The sequence below is a fragment of the Drosophila miranda genome, assembly GCF_003369915.1.
Source record: "Drosophila miranda strain MSH22 chromosome Y unlocalized genomic scaffold, D.miranda_PacBio2.1 Contig_Y2_pilon, whole genome shotgun sequence".
NCBI lineage: Eukaryota > Metazoa > Arthropoda > Insecta > Diptera > Drosophilidae > Drosophila > Drosophila miranda.
In genome coordinates, this window is record NW_022881614.1 from 1,767,193 (window position 1) to 1,781,488 (window position 14,296).

A 14,296-nucleotide genomic window follows, 5' to 3' on the forward strand; every position below is an offset into this window, starting at 1 on the left:
TCAAACGGATCGCGCCCGGCTTTCGCTACCAGACTAACTCAAATCCTTAACTGGCTACAACAACAACTATCTAGATCGATGTGGTCGATCATATTTTGCATGGCTTAGATGTCACTGCTGTTTTCCAGATTGATCTTACAGGCAATTCCTGCGCCAAAACTCCTATTATGATGATTTGTCTATGCGATCCGTATTTAGTATTTATTTATGAATCTGGTGACAAGAGAGAAATATATTCTGGGCCATGCTGTTGTAATTTTGGGTTAATTTTGTAGGATGTTCGGCCAGTAAATAAATGGCAAACCCTTTAACATTCGCTTAATTGACATTCAAGAAAAGTGACTCCAGCCTGCCGCAGAGTGGCAACAAAGAGATACATCATCTAGTGAACCCGACCCACCCCTTCCATAGTATGTGTTCACGTTCGGTTTTCGCCGGACTGGAAACACCAAAGTACCCAAGTTTCCCGAGTTTTCCCAGTTTCCCCTCTTCCCGGCAAGTGCAAAGTTTGTCATTAGTTATTTGCACTAATTAAGTGCAAAGCTTGTCTTCGGCTCCATTCCCCCACCCGTCCCCGTCACCCTTGACGTGGCTTTCACTTTCGCTGCTGTCAGTACGTGTCGTGGTTACGAGCCATCCAGCCCATTCCACGGGCCACATTAATGGATTTGCCCAGCCGCACAATGCGGCTCCCAACAATTGTTGGGAAGGCGACATCGGATTGAATTGCTGCCTCAACACCCCCGCCCTCCCCTTTGAAAGTCCGATTTTCCGGAAAATTTAATAGTCACCTTTTGTGTAAACGGATTATTTTGCCAGCTAAAATTCCATTGAACAATGGGTGACATTATGAAAGTGTTGTTGCCCCCCTTTGGGATAATTTAGTTTAATTCATTAGCAACTCATTTTGTACAGGACATTCTATACGGGGCAGCATTGGGAATATATATTGTACAGAATATATCCTATCGAATTTTCCATCGCCAAAGGCTGACCGTTGTTTATTTATTTTATGGATAACCGTTGCAGGTCTTTGCCCAACGACTTCTCCCATGTGTGTGGCCAATCAGGCAGAGTAATTTCCACCCCATATACTTGTCTCGTATCCATCCTTTCAACCAATATCCATCCCTCCGTAAAGATCCAGCATCGCTACGCAGTCAGTCGGGGCTTGCTCAAAAATTACCATTTCGTCAGCAGCAATTTTCCTGCGAATCAAAAGAAACCGCTTGCCCCATCACCCCTGGTAACCAACACCCCCCAGGGAGTGGAAAGGCGATTCATTATGGTAAATGAAAATTAGATTTACAAAACACAGCTAGAGAGCTTCGGGCACAGCTTTCACTGAATTTCGAGGAGAGCAAAAGTGAAAATCAATAAATCATTCTGTGGAATGTGCCCTCCGCTCCAGAGGAGCCAGCTCCGGTTCATCCTTTGAGCGAACTTTGAGAAAACGAGACTCAATTGACTTTCGAATGAATTCGGGGGCACGAAGAGTTCAATAAAGTGCAACTTGACCCTGCAGCAGGTGCCATCACAGAATCTTTTTCGAGCATGGCTACCTTTTCATCCAAGGACAAAGGAAAACTTTTTAAGGACGAAAGGGAAAGCTAACCACAGACCGCAAATACAAGTTCAAACAAGTTCAAACGAGGGGGAACGTTGTGAGTTGCTGCGGACACCGCAACTCTACGGTTATACCCGATACTAAGTCAGTATGGCTCTCCTCCGGCAGACGCCGCTAATATTAACGACACGACAAAGAGTGCGTGCGAGAGAGACAGAAAATCAGTCTGAGCGTGACGTCGGGCGCTGCGTAGCCACTGCAAATTGATTTGTTCCTATTGGCTATAAAAATGATCTGATCTGATCCAGATTCAGCAATATGATAGATATGGTCATTATCTATGATTCTGTGTTTTTAGTTTTCTCGAATGTGCAATATTGTGGATGCAACAGATTTTCGTCCTTTGTGTGGGCGGAAGGGGGTGAGCCGAAATTTTAAGATACACGTTTTATAGTAAGATCTAACAGGAGTGCGATTACCAAATTTGGTTACTCTAGCTTTAATAGTCTCTGAGATTTTTGAATATCCCCAGGATTTCGTCCTTTGCGGGTCGAGGCGGTGTGGCGAAATTTTGAAACAAACTCGTCTCGGTCCGATATATTAGGAGTGTGGATACCAAATTTGGTTGCTCTAGCTTTTGTAGTCTCTGAGATCTAGGCGCTAATGTTTTACTCTAAGCAAAGCCGCCTATGCTACGTGTGTAATAGAGAGAGACAGGGCGAGAAAAAATGAAATTGTTTTCTTGATGCTGACTATAATAATAATACGATCCAATTCAGATTCCGCGGTCTTAAAGATATGGTCATTCTCTACAATTCTACGTTTTTGGTTTTCTCATATCTTTAAAATTGTGGATGCAACAGATTTTCGTCCTTTGTGGGGGCGGAAGTGGGCGGGGCGAAGTTTTGAAATATTTTTGTAGCAGTGACATATCACAGATGTCTGGATCCAAAACATCGTTGCTCTAGCTCTTATAGTCTTTGAGCACTAGGCGCTGAAGGGGACGGACAGACGGACAGACAGACAGGGCTCAATCGACTCGGCTATTGATGCTGATCAAGAATATATATACTTTATGGGGTCGGAAACGATTCCTTCTGGACACATCCACTCTTACCACAAATCTAATATACCCCAATACTCATTTTGAGTATCGGATATAACAAAAACGAGGGGGAACGTTGTGAGTTGCTGCGGACACCGCAACTCTACAGTTATACCCGATACTTAGTCAGTATGGCTCTCCTCCGGCAGACGCCGCTGATATTAAACGACACGACAAAGAGTGCGTGCGAGAGAGACAGAAAATCAGTCTGAGCGTGACGTCGGGCGCTGCGTAGCCAGTGCAAATTGATTTGTTCCTTTTGGGTATAAAAATGATCCGATCTGATCCAGATTCAGCAGTCTGATAGATATGGTCATTATCTATGATTCTGCGTTTTTAGTTTTCTCGAATCTGCAATATTGTGGATGCAACAGATTTTCGTCCTTTGTGGGGGCGGAAGGGGGTGGGGCGAAATTCTGAGATATACGTTTTATAGTGAGATCTAACAGAAGTGCGGATACCAAATTTGGTTACTCTAGTAATAGTCTCTGAGATTTGTGGATGCCCCAGATTTTCGTCCTTTGCGGGGGCGGAAGGGGGTGTGGCGAAATTTGGACACGAAACGGTCACGGTCCGATATCACAGGAGTGTGGATACCAAATTTGGTTGCTCTGGCTCTTATAGGTTCTGAGATCCTTGAACTCATATTTTGCAATTGGCAAAGCCGACCATGAAACCTGTGTGTTAGAGAGAGACAGAGCGAGAAAGAATGAAATTGTTTTCTTGATTCTGGCTATAATAATTATACGATCTGGTTGAGATTTTACACTCTAGAACATATCGTCATCTTCTACGATTCTGCGTTTTTGGCTTTATCGTATCTTTAAAAATGTGGATGCCACAGATATTCGTCCGTTGTGGGGGCGGAAGTGGGCGGGGCGAAGTTTTGAAATATTTTTGTAGCAGTGACATATCACAGAAGTCTGGATCCAAAACATCGTTGCTCTAGCTCTTATAGTCTTTGAGCACTAGGCGCTGAAGGGGACGGACGGACGGACGGACGGACGGACGGACGGACGGACGGACGGACGGACGTACGGACGGACGGACGGACGGACGGACGGACAGACAGACAGGGCTCAATCGACTCGGCTATTGATGCTGATCAAGAATATATATACTTTATGGGGTCGGAAACGATTCCTTCTGGACGTTACACACATCCACTTTTACCACAAATCTAATATACCCCAATACTCATTTTGAGTATCGGGTATAAAAAAAGTTTCTGTTGCCAGAACAAAACGAGGGGGAACGTTGTGAGTTGCTGAGGACACCGTAACTCTACGGTTATACCCGATACTAAGTCAGTATAACTCTCCTCCGGCAGACGCCGCTAATATTAAACGACACGACAAAGAATGCGTGCGAGAGAGACAGAAAATCAGTCTGAGCGTGACGTCGGGCGCTGCGTAGCCACTGAAAATAGATTTCTTGCTTTTGGCTACAAAAATGATCCTATCTGATCCAGATTCAGCAATCTGATAGATGTGGTCGTTATCTATGATTCTGCGTTTTTAGTTTTCTCGAATCTGCAATATTGTGGATGAAACAGATTTTCGTCCGATTTTCGGTGGATGGAGGGGGGGCGAAATTCTGAGATATACGTTTTATAGTGAGATCTAGCAGAAGTGCGGATAACAAATTTGGTTACTCTAGCCTTAATAGTCTCTGAGATTTGTGGATGCCCCAGATTTTCGTCCTTTGGGTGGGCGGAAGGGGGTGTGGCGAAATTTTGACACGAAACGGTCAAGGTCCGATATCACAGGAGTGTGGATATCAAATTTGGTTGCTCTGGCTCTTATAGGTTCTGAGATCCTTGAACTCATATTTTGCAATTGACAAAACCGACCATGAAACCTGTGTGTTAGAGAGAGACAGAGCGAGAAAGAATGAAATTGTTTTCTTGATTCTGGCTATAATCATTATTCGATCTGGTTCAGATTTTGCACTGTAGAAGATATGGTCATCCTCACCGATTCTGCGCTTTTGGTTTTATCGTATCTTTAAAAATGTGGATGCCACAGATTTTCGTCCTTTGTGGGGGCGGAAGTGGGCGGGGCGAAGTTTTGAAATATTTTTGTAGCAGTGACATATCACAGAAGTCTGGATCCAAAACATCGTTGCTCTCGCTCTTATAGTCTTTGAGCATTAGGCGCTGAAGGGGACGGACAGACGGACAGACGGACGGACGGACAGACAGACATGGCTCAATCGACTCGGCTATTGATGCTGATCTAAGATATATTAACTTTATGGGGTCGGAAACGATTCCTTTTGGACGTTACACACATCCACTTTTACCACAAATCTAATATACCCCAATACTCATTTTGAGTATCGGGTATAAAAATAGAGTTTTCGGCCAAATGTGTAACTTTTTTCTTGTTACAGAGGCATATTTTTGGAATAATCTGAATAAATTACATGGCAAGCCCTCCCGCTCCAGCCCTTCCGCTTACAATACCTCAATTTAAATACTGGCCCACGCGTGGGTCTATTATATTTTTACAGCAGACACTTGAGGAGTGACGGGCTATCACGAACTTTTGTAGATGTTTGTAACATGTGGAAGGAAACGCATCGATATTCCCCATCGATCCAATCAGCAGCAACCAGCAGAGTTCTCGTGGAACTCCCGCAAATCGCGTTAGCAATCTTCTGCTCAATAAAATTGACTTTTACAGTTTGTAAGTTTAATTTTACTCCTTTTACGACCTGTCGTACACTGATTCACGCAGGTGAGAGGATTCGACGATTGAAGACGACAATAGTAGCGGAGGAAAATCCAAGTACAATGCCAGCTCTAAGTGTCCCATGCGTGCAGCTGCGTGGCGCTCAGAGGCGCCACAATGTTGCAGGCTGTCGTCGCAGTGGCGTGTGTCAAAGTTGCCCCCAAATGACTTTCCGCTTGTCTTGTCAACCATCAGCCATGCCATCATCCGACGTGAGGGAGCCCCTGGGGCGAGGAGGTGCTGTTCCGAAAGCATGTTCGAAACCGAGTGAAGAAAAGGGCTCTGCTCTCGCCGTGACGCCCCCGCTGTGTTTGAGTTTTCTGGATTGTAATTCAAATTTACCGAGCGCAAACAGCACGGAGGTGGCAATTAATTAAATATCACTCATATTTCAGACAGTGGCGTGGGCTAACGTGACTCGTCTTCGGTCCAAACACACTCGCGTGCAACACGTGGGCTCCCAGTGCGTATACGTAATGGGGCTGTGGCGTGCCAACATTGGGACAGACTAGTGCGCGTGGGAGGGCTCTCAAGCAACACACTCTCACTCTCTTTTTCTCTCTGAGCCGAAGTACTACACTGATTCCTCTTAAACTTTTCATCTAAGCCCAATCCTCTGGGTACCTATAATCGCCGGAACTCTGTTTTCTAACTGTTTTAAAAGTTGAATGCTCTGAGCAGGAGCTTCTGTTCTTTCTCTCCTTTTCCGCTTGCGTAGATGCATTGTCTATCTCTGCAAATAAATTGCCGAACAGCTATACAAAGTTTGCTTGGTGTTTGCTGCCGTAAACTACAATTAAAACTGCATACGATTCCAGTAAAAATACTCAATGAAAAATTGGTTCTGCTTTTAAGGGAAAACTGCATTCATTTTGGCCTTTATAGATAAATAAATCCTTCGACTTACATAGTAAAAAGTGTGCTTCCAACATTAATTTTTAAATATTCATTCTCTGAATGATTACTTCTGCTGGCACCCTTTAATCGGGACTATCTCCTTTATACCAATGACTAAAATTTGTATCATGTCATTAGTATCTAGGAATTTCAATCACCAGATAAATATAAATATATATCAGTTTTCAATGCAAACTTTTTTTTGAAACTTTTATTGGTTATGGTGTGGGGACTGTGTTAGATTAGATTTCGGATCTGGACTTCACCATTTCTCAGCCGGAGGCAGTGGTGTTGTAGGGACACAGCGGAGACTGCATCAGGCAGGCCAGAAGGATGAAGCATGCCTCCGAAGAGGGCGCCATCAAAATCAGGAATGCGGCCAGCAGCACCAGGTAGAAGCACACCGTCGTAGCGATCATCTTGAGCAAACTAAGCGTTGAACTAAGTGATCCAGATCAGATCTTGTTCAGCCTTATATAGCAAGATAATTGCAGTGTGGCAGCTGTCGAAGGGCAAACACCATGTTGCATAAGGCTCGTAAATCAACAAAATACAAAATCAAATATAAATATTGGATATTTGTGAGGGAACAGACTGGTTCTTATAAAACACACCACCACACATGCATATTTGTGTATACAAAGTAGATGTACAAAGCCCTTTGCTATCTGTTTCCACGGGTTGTCCTCGCCTTTCGCTTGGCAACACCACATCGGTATACTGTCCATAAATCAGTTTGATCTGGGGATCTTTTCTTATCAAATGACACTCTATTCGCTTGGCAACACATGATAAGGTCGATGAGGCGATGTGATTTTCACAGAGTTATTTTCGTTGGCCCTCTTTTTGTCGCCCTCCCATTCCTGGGGCAACTACTGAACACATCCCCCATTATTCGAGGCCAGAAAGTCTTAACCATCAAAGCAGACCTCAAGCAGGTGAAAAATAAAAAGGATGATATATGATAACCCGACTGGTAGACACCCTTCATGTCATATCGTCATGTTATCATATCTATTTTGGATTGGTCCTATTTTTCTCTTATAATACAATGATAATGACTCTGAATACCTTTTGGTTTAAGATTTAAAAACTAACCTAAATACTACCTACCAATAAGACTACACAACCTTCTGCTCTCCCATTACAGGGTATAACAAGCACATAACAATATCAAGAAAATATTTGTATAAAAATTGTTGCCGTTGCCAAAACAGATTTCCATCGAGAACGGGGGGAAATACTCGTTTCATGAATGAAATTCACAGTCGAAGGCAGGCAACAGATGTCTGCCACGTGGGGAAGGGGCAGGGGCAGGGGAACTCCGATTGGGATCCACAGTTGACTGCGCCTGCGCTCTGCCACGCACGTGGTGGGAGTCGCAGACTTGGGCGCCGCGCCGGTTCTGACGACTTTGCCGAGTTAGTCCTGTGAACGGATTCGCCTGAAGCAGTCGTCGTATCGGTTCTTCTCCGCCGTGAAGTAAAAGTATTTGAAAACCAGAATATCAACAGAATATTTCGCATTCCTCAGTGTCTCAAGAGAATTTTCTTTTGAAGCGCCCTGGGCATTGACGAGTGTCAAACCAAATACTTTCGTTTGTTCCAAGTGCCAAGTTTTGGTCCCTGCCTTTGACTGGCAAACAATTCAATTCAATTTGAGACAAGACAAGACAAGTGTTTAAATAATACAAGCATCGTCTGGGCACCCTCCTGCTCCCTCCATTAGTCAGAGGTAAGTATTTGGCGGAAAGTTCATGGGGCACGGCACGGCACACACATCCAGAGATCCCTCGGAAGTTGCTTGAAGTTTTTCATAACAAAAATGTCCATTATATTTTAAAAGGCTTTACATTTTTGTTCTTTTTTTATTTGGCTCCAAGTGCTTTGCCACATCCTCTGGAAAAAGTTTTGTGTTTTTTTCCCGAATACCAACGCAAGGGTAAAAGTTCTGTGCAGGTTGCCCCTCTTGAAATTTTTCTGCGTTGACATGCCATTGCGGAGATTTTAATTATTTACTTGCAAGAGATTGAAACAACAACAAAATTCTTTGTCTGAAGGGGAAAAAGTTTCAACAAAAAATTAATTTAACATAAGAGAAATGCTTGCGGAATACAGAAAAATCATTTGGCAAGGCAAAGCCGTGACATCCAGTGCAACTGAGAACAATATTTTGATATAAAGTTTAAGGGCATATGAGCTCTTACCGATCAAAAATTCAAAATAAATTAAATTCCCAAGAGGAAGCACTTTAAAGAGCTTTCAAATTCCTTAAATTAGTCCCCATGCATTTTGAAAAGGAAGCCATGTCAAAACTAAAGACATTCCCTCTCCACATTTTAGTATCCAAGTATTCCATAACTTACGGAAGATACTCCTAAGACTCTCATCTCCCAAAGAAGAGACGCTCGCGGTTAGCGGGGGTCAGTATGTGAGGGAGGTCGCAGAGGCTCCTCCTTCAGACGAGCGCCTGTTTGTGCGCCACAATTTTGCTCATTAGGCCAGCGGCGGGGGGGTTGGGACCCCGGAATCTAATTAACTTGGCCCAAACTTCGCTCCGACTTGGAGACAAAGAGACCACATTGTATCCAATCTTTGTTGTTTGCCTGTTGGGTATTCCGCCCCTTGTTTGCGGCATAACTGAAAAAGGAACAGTTTTGCATATTCTGAGATAAGAGGCAGCTGGAAAATGGAACTGAAAAATGGCCCCACGATGATGCCGCTTAAACAATGCCAGGCCAAATTCGATTCCGTATCCGTGTCCGTGTTAGTGCCACATTTTGTGGCTGATCCATCAATGAGTCGGGGGCGTGGAGGGGAGGCGTGGCAGGAAACAGGAAATTAGCATAAGTCAATCAGTCATCTCTCCATCAGGAACGTGTCGGGGGCACACACATCAGCAATGATCAGATCAAATTTGTCAGCCCAGCCACATCTGGGTCGGCTACAGGTGCTGGATGATGGGTGAAGGATGAAGGATGTGTATAGGTGGATGGATGGTTAATTAGGTATCGCAATCACTGCCAGATACAGAGACACAGAAAAATATATCCCCGGGGCAGGCTACCAGCCACACGAATGTGCTCAATTAGTAAGTATTTTTGTGTTAATTTCGCTTTTGGCTTCGCAATTGTTTGTTTGTGGCGCCACAATGGAAATTATCACGCATGCGACATGTTGCTCTGTGGCGCGTAAATTAATTCAAAAAACTTTCCAGAAGAGAAACGCAATCTATTGGGGATCCGATAAGGGGAATACCCCTCAATCTTAATGGCAGATGTAGAGCAAGAGGTGCCAGTCTCCGCATCCTGATATGCTCTACCACATGTTTCGCTGGGTATCCTGGGACAAATATGCTTATTGTAATCCCTTCACCGCTGGAACACGCTCGTCCCATCCTCTGGCAGAAAAGTTTTGCGGTTAATAAAATTGGGAAAGCGCGCACAAATTGGGTATTCGTAATGTGCCCACAGGGCCACATTCGTTCATCGCCTGCACTTGACTATCATTTGATTACGACCACAACACTCTCCCCTCTCCCTCTGATGTTCGTGGGTCGAAAGGGTTTAATCCACCCGATAAATCTGTCTTTGAAGGCAGCTTAACGGAGACACGTATCAACTGTTATGCTTTACTATAATGGGAAAAGTTTCAATGTTTTCCAAAGCCCCAAGTATGCCGCAATTAATCCCAAACAGCAGCAGACTCTTACGTGGAATTCGCGGCAATAGGCACAGATTTTCCTGGAGAATTTGTTGGCTTTCAACATTCCCACTTAGGCCCTATTAATTGCCCACAAAAATGGGGATAGGGCTTCTCCCTTGAATGCCAAAAATTTTTATTTATCCCTCCATCAGGTGTACTGTATTTTCATGCCGTTTCCCAGGCTTTCCACGCTTTTCTATCTCGCGCCGCGTAAGCATTAATAAATTACATTTTATTTGCCCCCCAACACAATGTCAATGCGTGGCCCCCGAAATGGATATTTATGGGGGCTGTTCTCTAATTGGTATATACACGTCTCATACATAAATGCGTGAGCATCTTTTGTTTTCGGATCCAGACCTGATTTATTGATGGGGACATTCCGAACATCTTATTGAATTCCATGGCGATTCGGAACCGTATCTCCGGATGCTAAGCTCTTAAACTTAATGGTCTTTGATGGTGGGGTTCCAGTACCAGTTTATAATTCTGCAGAATTCTGTAGCTATGATTTCCGCTACTTTTCATCCGTTATTTGGCTCTGATTTTGCGATGTTCCAACTTTAAAGCAAATTTCTATTTGGCTCAGTTCACGCTGGTTTTCCCGGACTATGCGTAAGCCAAGGCTCTGAAATTAATTTGCCATATAAAACTGATTAATGTCCGCGCTGATTATTAATGGCCATACGGCAGGGGTGGGCACCCAGGACACCCAGGACACCCAGGACGCCCAGGACTGTAATTATGCAGTGCTGATGGGTGATGGGTGGTCCAGAGTCGAGCCTAATTATGCCTCCGTTGCGGAGGCATCTATTAACTGATGAATATGCAGTGGGCACCGTTTCCGACAGCTGCCTTATCCATTCCCCAAATGAAGGCCATAAGGTGTCCATTAGGAGGGTCCCATCTGATTACTGATTCAGCTGCGGCCATCCTTCAGGTCCTTCTTTCTTTCTGGTCTTCACTGATACCTGAAAAGTCTCTCATCTCCTGTCGGCATATAACAATCACTTGTCCATCGCTCTGTCAGGCAGCCTTCAGTGTCATTTGGCTGCAGCTGTCGGCCATGCGGGAGAATTCAATTACCGTTGCAGTCCTTCATCTGGAGAATCGAGAATCGAGAATGGTACAGGAGAATGCCTGACATAAATAGGAAATTAAATTAAATGAAAGAGATGGGCTTTGAGGCAGATCGACTTTCGAGGACGAATTCAGACGCTGACGGGCTGTCAATAGAGGCAAATGGAGTTGGCAACCTCGCGTATTTCGTTGACAGGTGCGTGGGCGCTTATTCATCTATTCAGCGACAGGATACACCTGTTTGGGGACACGTTATTGCTATTACTCAGTTCCTGGAATTCTGTTTGTCTTTGTGATTCCACCAGTGATTGATAAATGAACCTTCTCCAGCGGTGGTTCCTATGGATTGTTTGCTAATGTGGATTGTTTGCTAAGGTCCCCGATCCGACCGCAGCCCCGTCGAATGATTTATGGAGCTGACTTTCCATGAAATGTTTTTGCAAATGTTGTCACATCGGGATCAACTGGTTGAGGAACGATGATGCTGCCGCTGCTGTTGCTGATGATGATTCGATGGACAACAGGGGACTCAATTAATCAAGAAGGAAAGCTCTGCCCCTGGCACTCCCCAGGGGCGTCAGGTAGGGTCTGTTAAATATCAGTGGGAAATCAGAGTCGTCTCTCACAGACTCGCGTTGACGTCACAGCGGGAGGTGGATTAAGAGGTAATCCTTTACCCTTTCCGTGCCTCCATACCATTCCCAGGGAGGACCCGCTCTTGCCCGATGATTAAAGCGAGCCATTTATCATAAAATCGATCTGCGTGTCCTAACCACAGAGGGCCATAAATAATCTCAAGGAGCTGCTAAAGAAAGATGTTTGTATCTTGTTTCGTGTATCTTTTATTCTTTTTCGAGATCCACAATTCGGTCGTAATCGCAGTCGCAATCGCCATTGTTTGTCGCACATTTATTTCCAAGGAAATGCAGAGGGGGAGAATGCAAATGAAAAGAGAGAAAAATCAAATAAAAGAGCAACTGATTAATTTGCATAAGATTGCCATTCAATTCCGATACCATTGGTCTGGAGAACTTCTTTCATTTCCCGCTTTCCAGCTTTTCTTTGCTCATTTGGGGCCTAATTTATTTGGGGCTGACCAAAATTGGCACAAAGCTTAGCCGCAAGCCACAAGCCACAAGCCGCAACCCGCTGGGAACCCGAATGGAGTTTTCCTACGGCCAGGGGCATACCAAATGGCACGCTTCATTCAGGGGACATTCCGGAGATGCTCCCAGTGGATTGGCTTATAATTTTCGAACAATTTTAGAGGATAACCCACGACAGCACTTGATGGATTTCGACAGAGAGAGAGCAGGATAATCAATAGGCAAAGTTCTTCCTCTGTGAATGTTCTTCTTCTCCCCACAATCCTGTTCTCATATCAGTATCTTATCCCTCATTCATGTGTCCCCTGTCTGCCATTCTTTGGTTTTCCGCTCCAATCCTCTTTGTTTGTGTGCTTACATGCGTGTTCCTGTCACGGCGCCTTATCAGCATCCCTATCTCCCCATCCTTCACTCACTTACTGCTTCTATGTGTGTGCCCATCTCTCAGTGCTTTTCGTACCCTCTTTGCCATCCCATACTCCATAACCTATACCCCATTCAATTTTCCACTTTCCTATTCCTGGCAGACAAGCGAGCATCGCGAAAATTCAATTGAATCGCACTCTCTGCCCATTCCCATGCATCAAATGTGTTTGACAGGCGACGGAAAAAGGGTGGAAAGAGGAGAGCAAGGGGTCAGAGATATGTTCATTCGACAGGCACCACACCCACGCCCAAACAATCGGTGAGACATGGCCCGCTGGAGACCCACTTGTCATAGTTAAACAATTTGTAATGCATTTTCGAGTGGATGCCAGGGCAACGTAACACAGTTCCCTTTTCCAGCTAAAAAAAAAGGGTTTTGTTTGTCCCATGCAACGGCAAAAAAACGTGGAGAAGATACAATATGTGGCTTTAAGGGGTTCCCTACGATCTACAAAAATGTATGCGATTCTCATGATATGTACAACAGCATCTACTCCAAATACTATCCCAATATGCGTTCCTCTGCCCTTATCCTCTCCTTTTCTTGATGAAGTGTTTGCTGGTAGACAAAACATAAGCAGCTTTTGGAACTATTGTGTGGGAAAAGTATTACATATCCGAGACGGATCTACCATCGGATGAGATGGTAATGGACTGACGCTGACCAAACCACACTCGTAATCGCACTCGCGGTAAACATCTCACGCTGATGGACAGGAATGGCCTGTCTATCTGTCCGCCAGTAGAGCAGTGCACTAAATATTTACACAAGTTTTTGGGCAGCATTCGGGCAGAAGGGGGGCAGCTTTCTGGCTTTTCCCACATGAAATCAATTAAAATATTTGGCCAACTGCTTGCAGCACATTAAGGCAGCAGAGGGCACAGAGGGTAGGGATACTGTAGGGGGCAGGAGGGTCAGAGCATGATAATAACCATAAAAACTAATTGGAAGTGCGCCCCGAGATGTGACTATAAAAAAAATTACGTATACGTATATTCCGCGTGGCAGCGTGCAAAGCATCGGCAGCGGAGAAAAACACTGAGCAAAACGCTCAGTAAAAACAGTAACAAAGGAGAAGCATACATTTACTTTTGCGACCCACTGTGCTGGGCCTACTTACGCGGTGCGTAATCGGAAATCAAATGAAACGCAATTAGTCAGGACCGGGCACCCGGCACCTGGCACCTGGCATCTTCCTTATGCACTGTTTGCCTGCCTGTTTGCTGCTGATGGGATTTGCAGGAAGCTCGCAAGAAGCGGCGTCGCCCAGGCGGATTGTACTCCTGACCCTTCCCCGACTGGGCCTGAATGGGTGGCATATGGGACGCCATCTTGATGGGCTTTTTTATCATCCCCCCCCCCCCCCCCCCCCCCCCCCCCTGGACACTGGAGCGTAAACAGTGTAGCTTGAGGCCCGTACATCTGGCTACATTCCGCTAAATTGATTCCAAACTGGCAAAGCTCTCCCCCCTACTCACCCCATGCCACGCAAGCATGGAACTCTGGAACGCCCCACTTGGCAGGGGGGATTCATGGTCAGGGCGTGCTCGCAGATTTTAAATTTTAAGTGCCGCAAAATGGGGGCAACTACTTGTGGTACATCAATCTCCGATCAATGTAATTGCACTGCCGCAGCCGCAGCCCCATCCCCATTCCCATACCGATTCCTATCGAC

General features: G+C 45.0%; 1 protein-coding gene across 1 annotated transcript; it reads right to left on the minus strand.

Moving 5' to 3' along the window:
• Positions 1-6,482: 6,482 nt before the first annotated feature.
• LOC117193697 lies at positions 6,483-6,753 on the minus strand. Its single transcript, XM_033398423.1, has one exon. The coding sequence runs from the start codon at positions 6,721-6,723 to the stop codon at positions 6,577-6,579; it is 147 nt and encodes a 48-aa protein (XP_033254314.1). The 5' UTR covers positions 6,724-6,753; the 3' UTR covers positions 6,483-6,576.
• Between the last annotated feature and the right edge of the window lie 7,543 nt (positions 6,754-14,296).

Excerpts from the sequence above, each read along its gene's own strand:
- LOC117193697 (XM_033398423.1), bottom strand. The coding sequence starts at position 6,723 with ATGATCGCTACGACGGTGTGCTTCTACCTGGTGCTGCTGGCCGCATTC.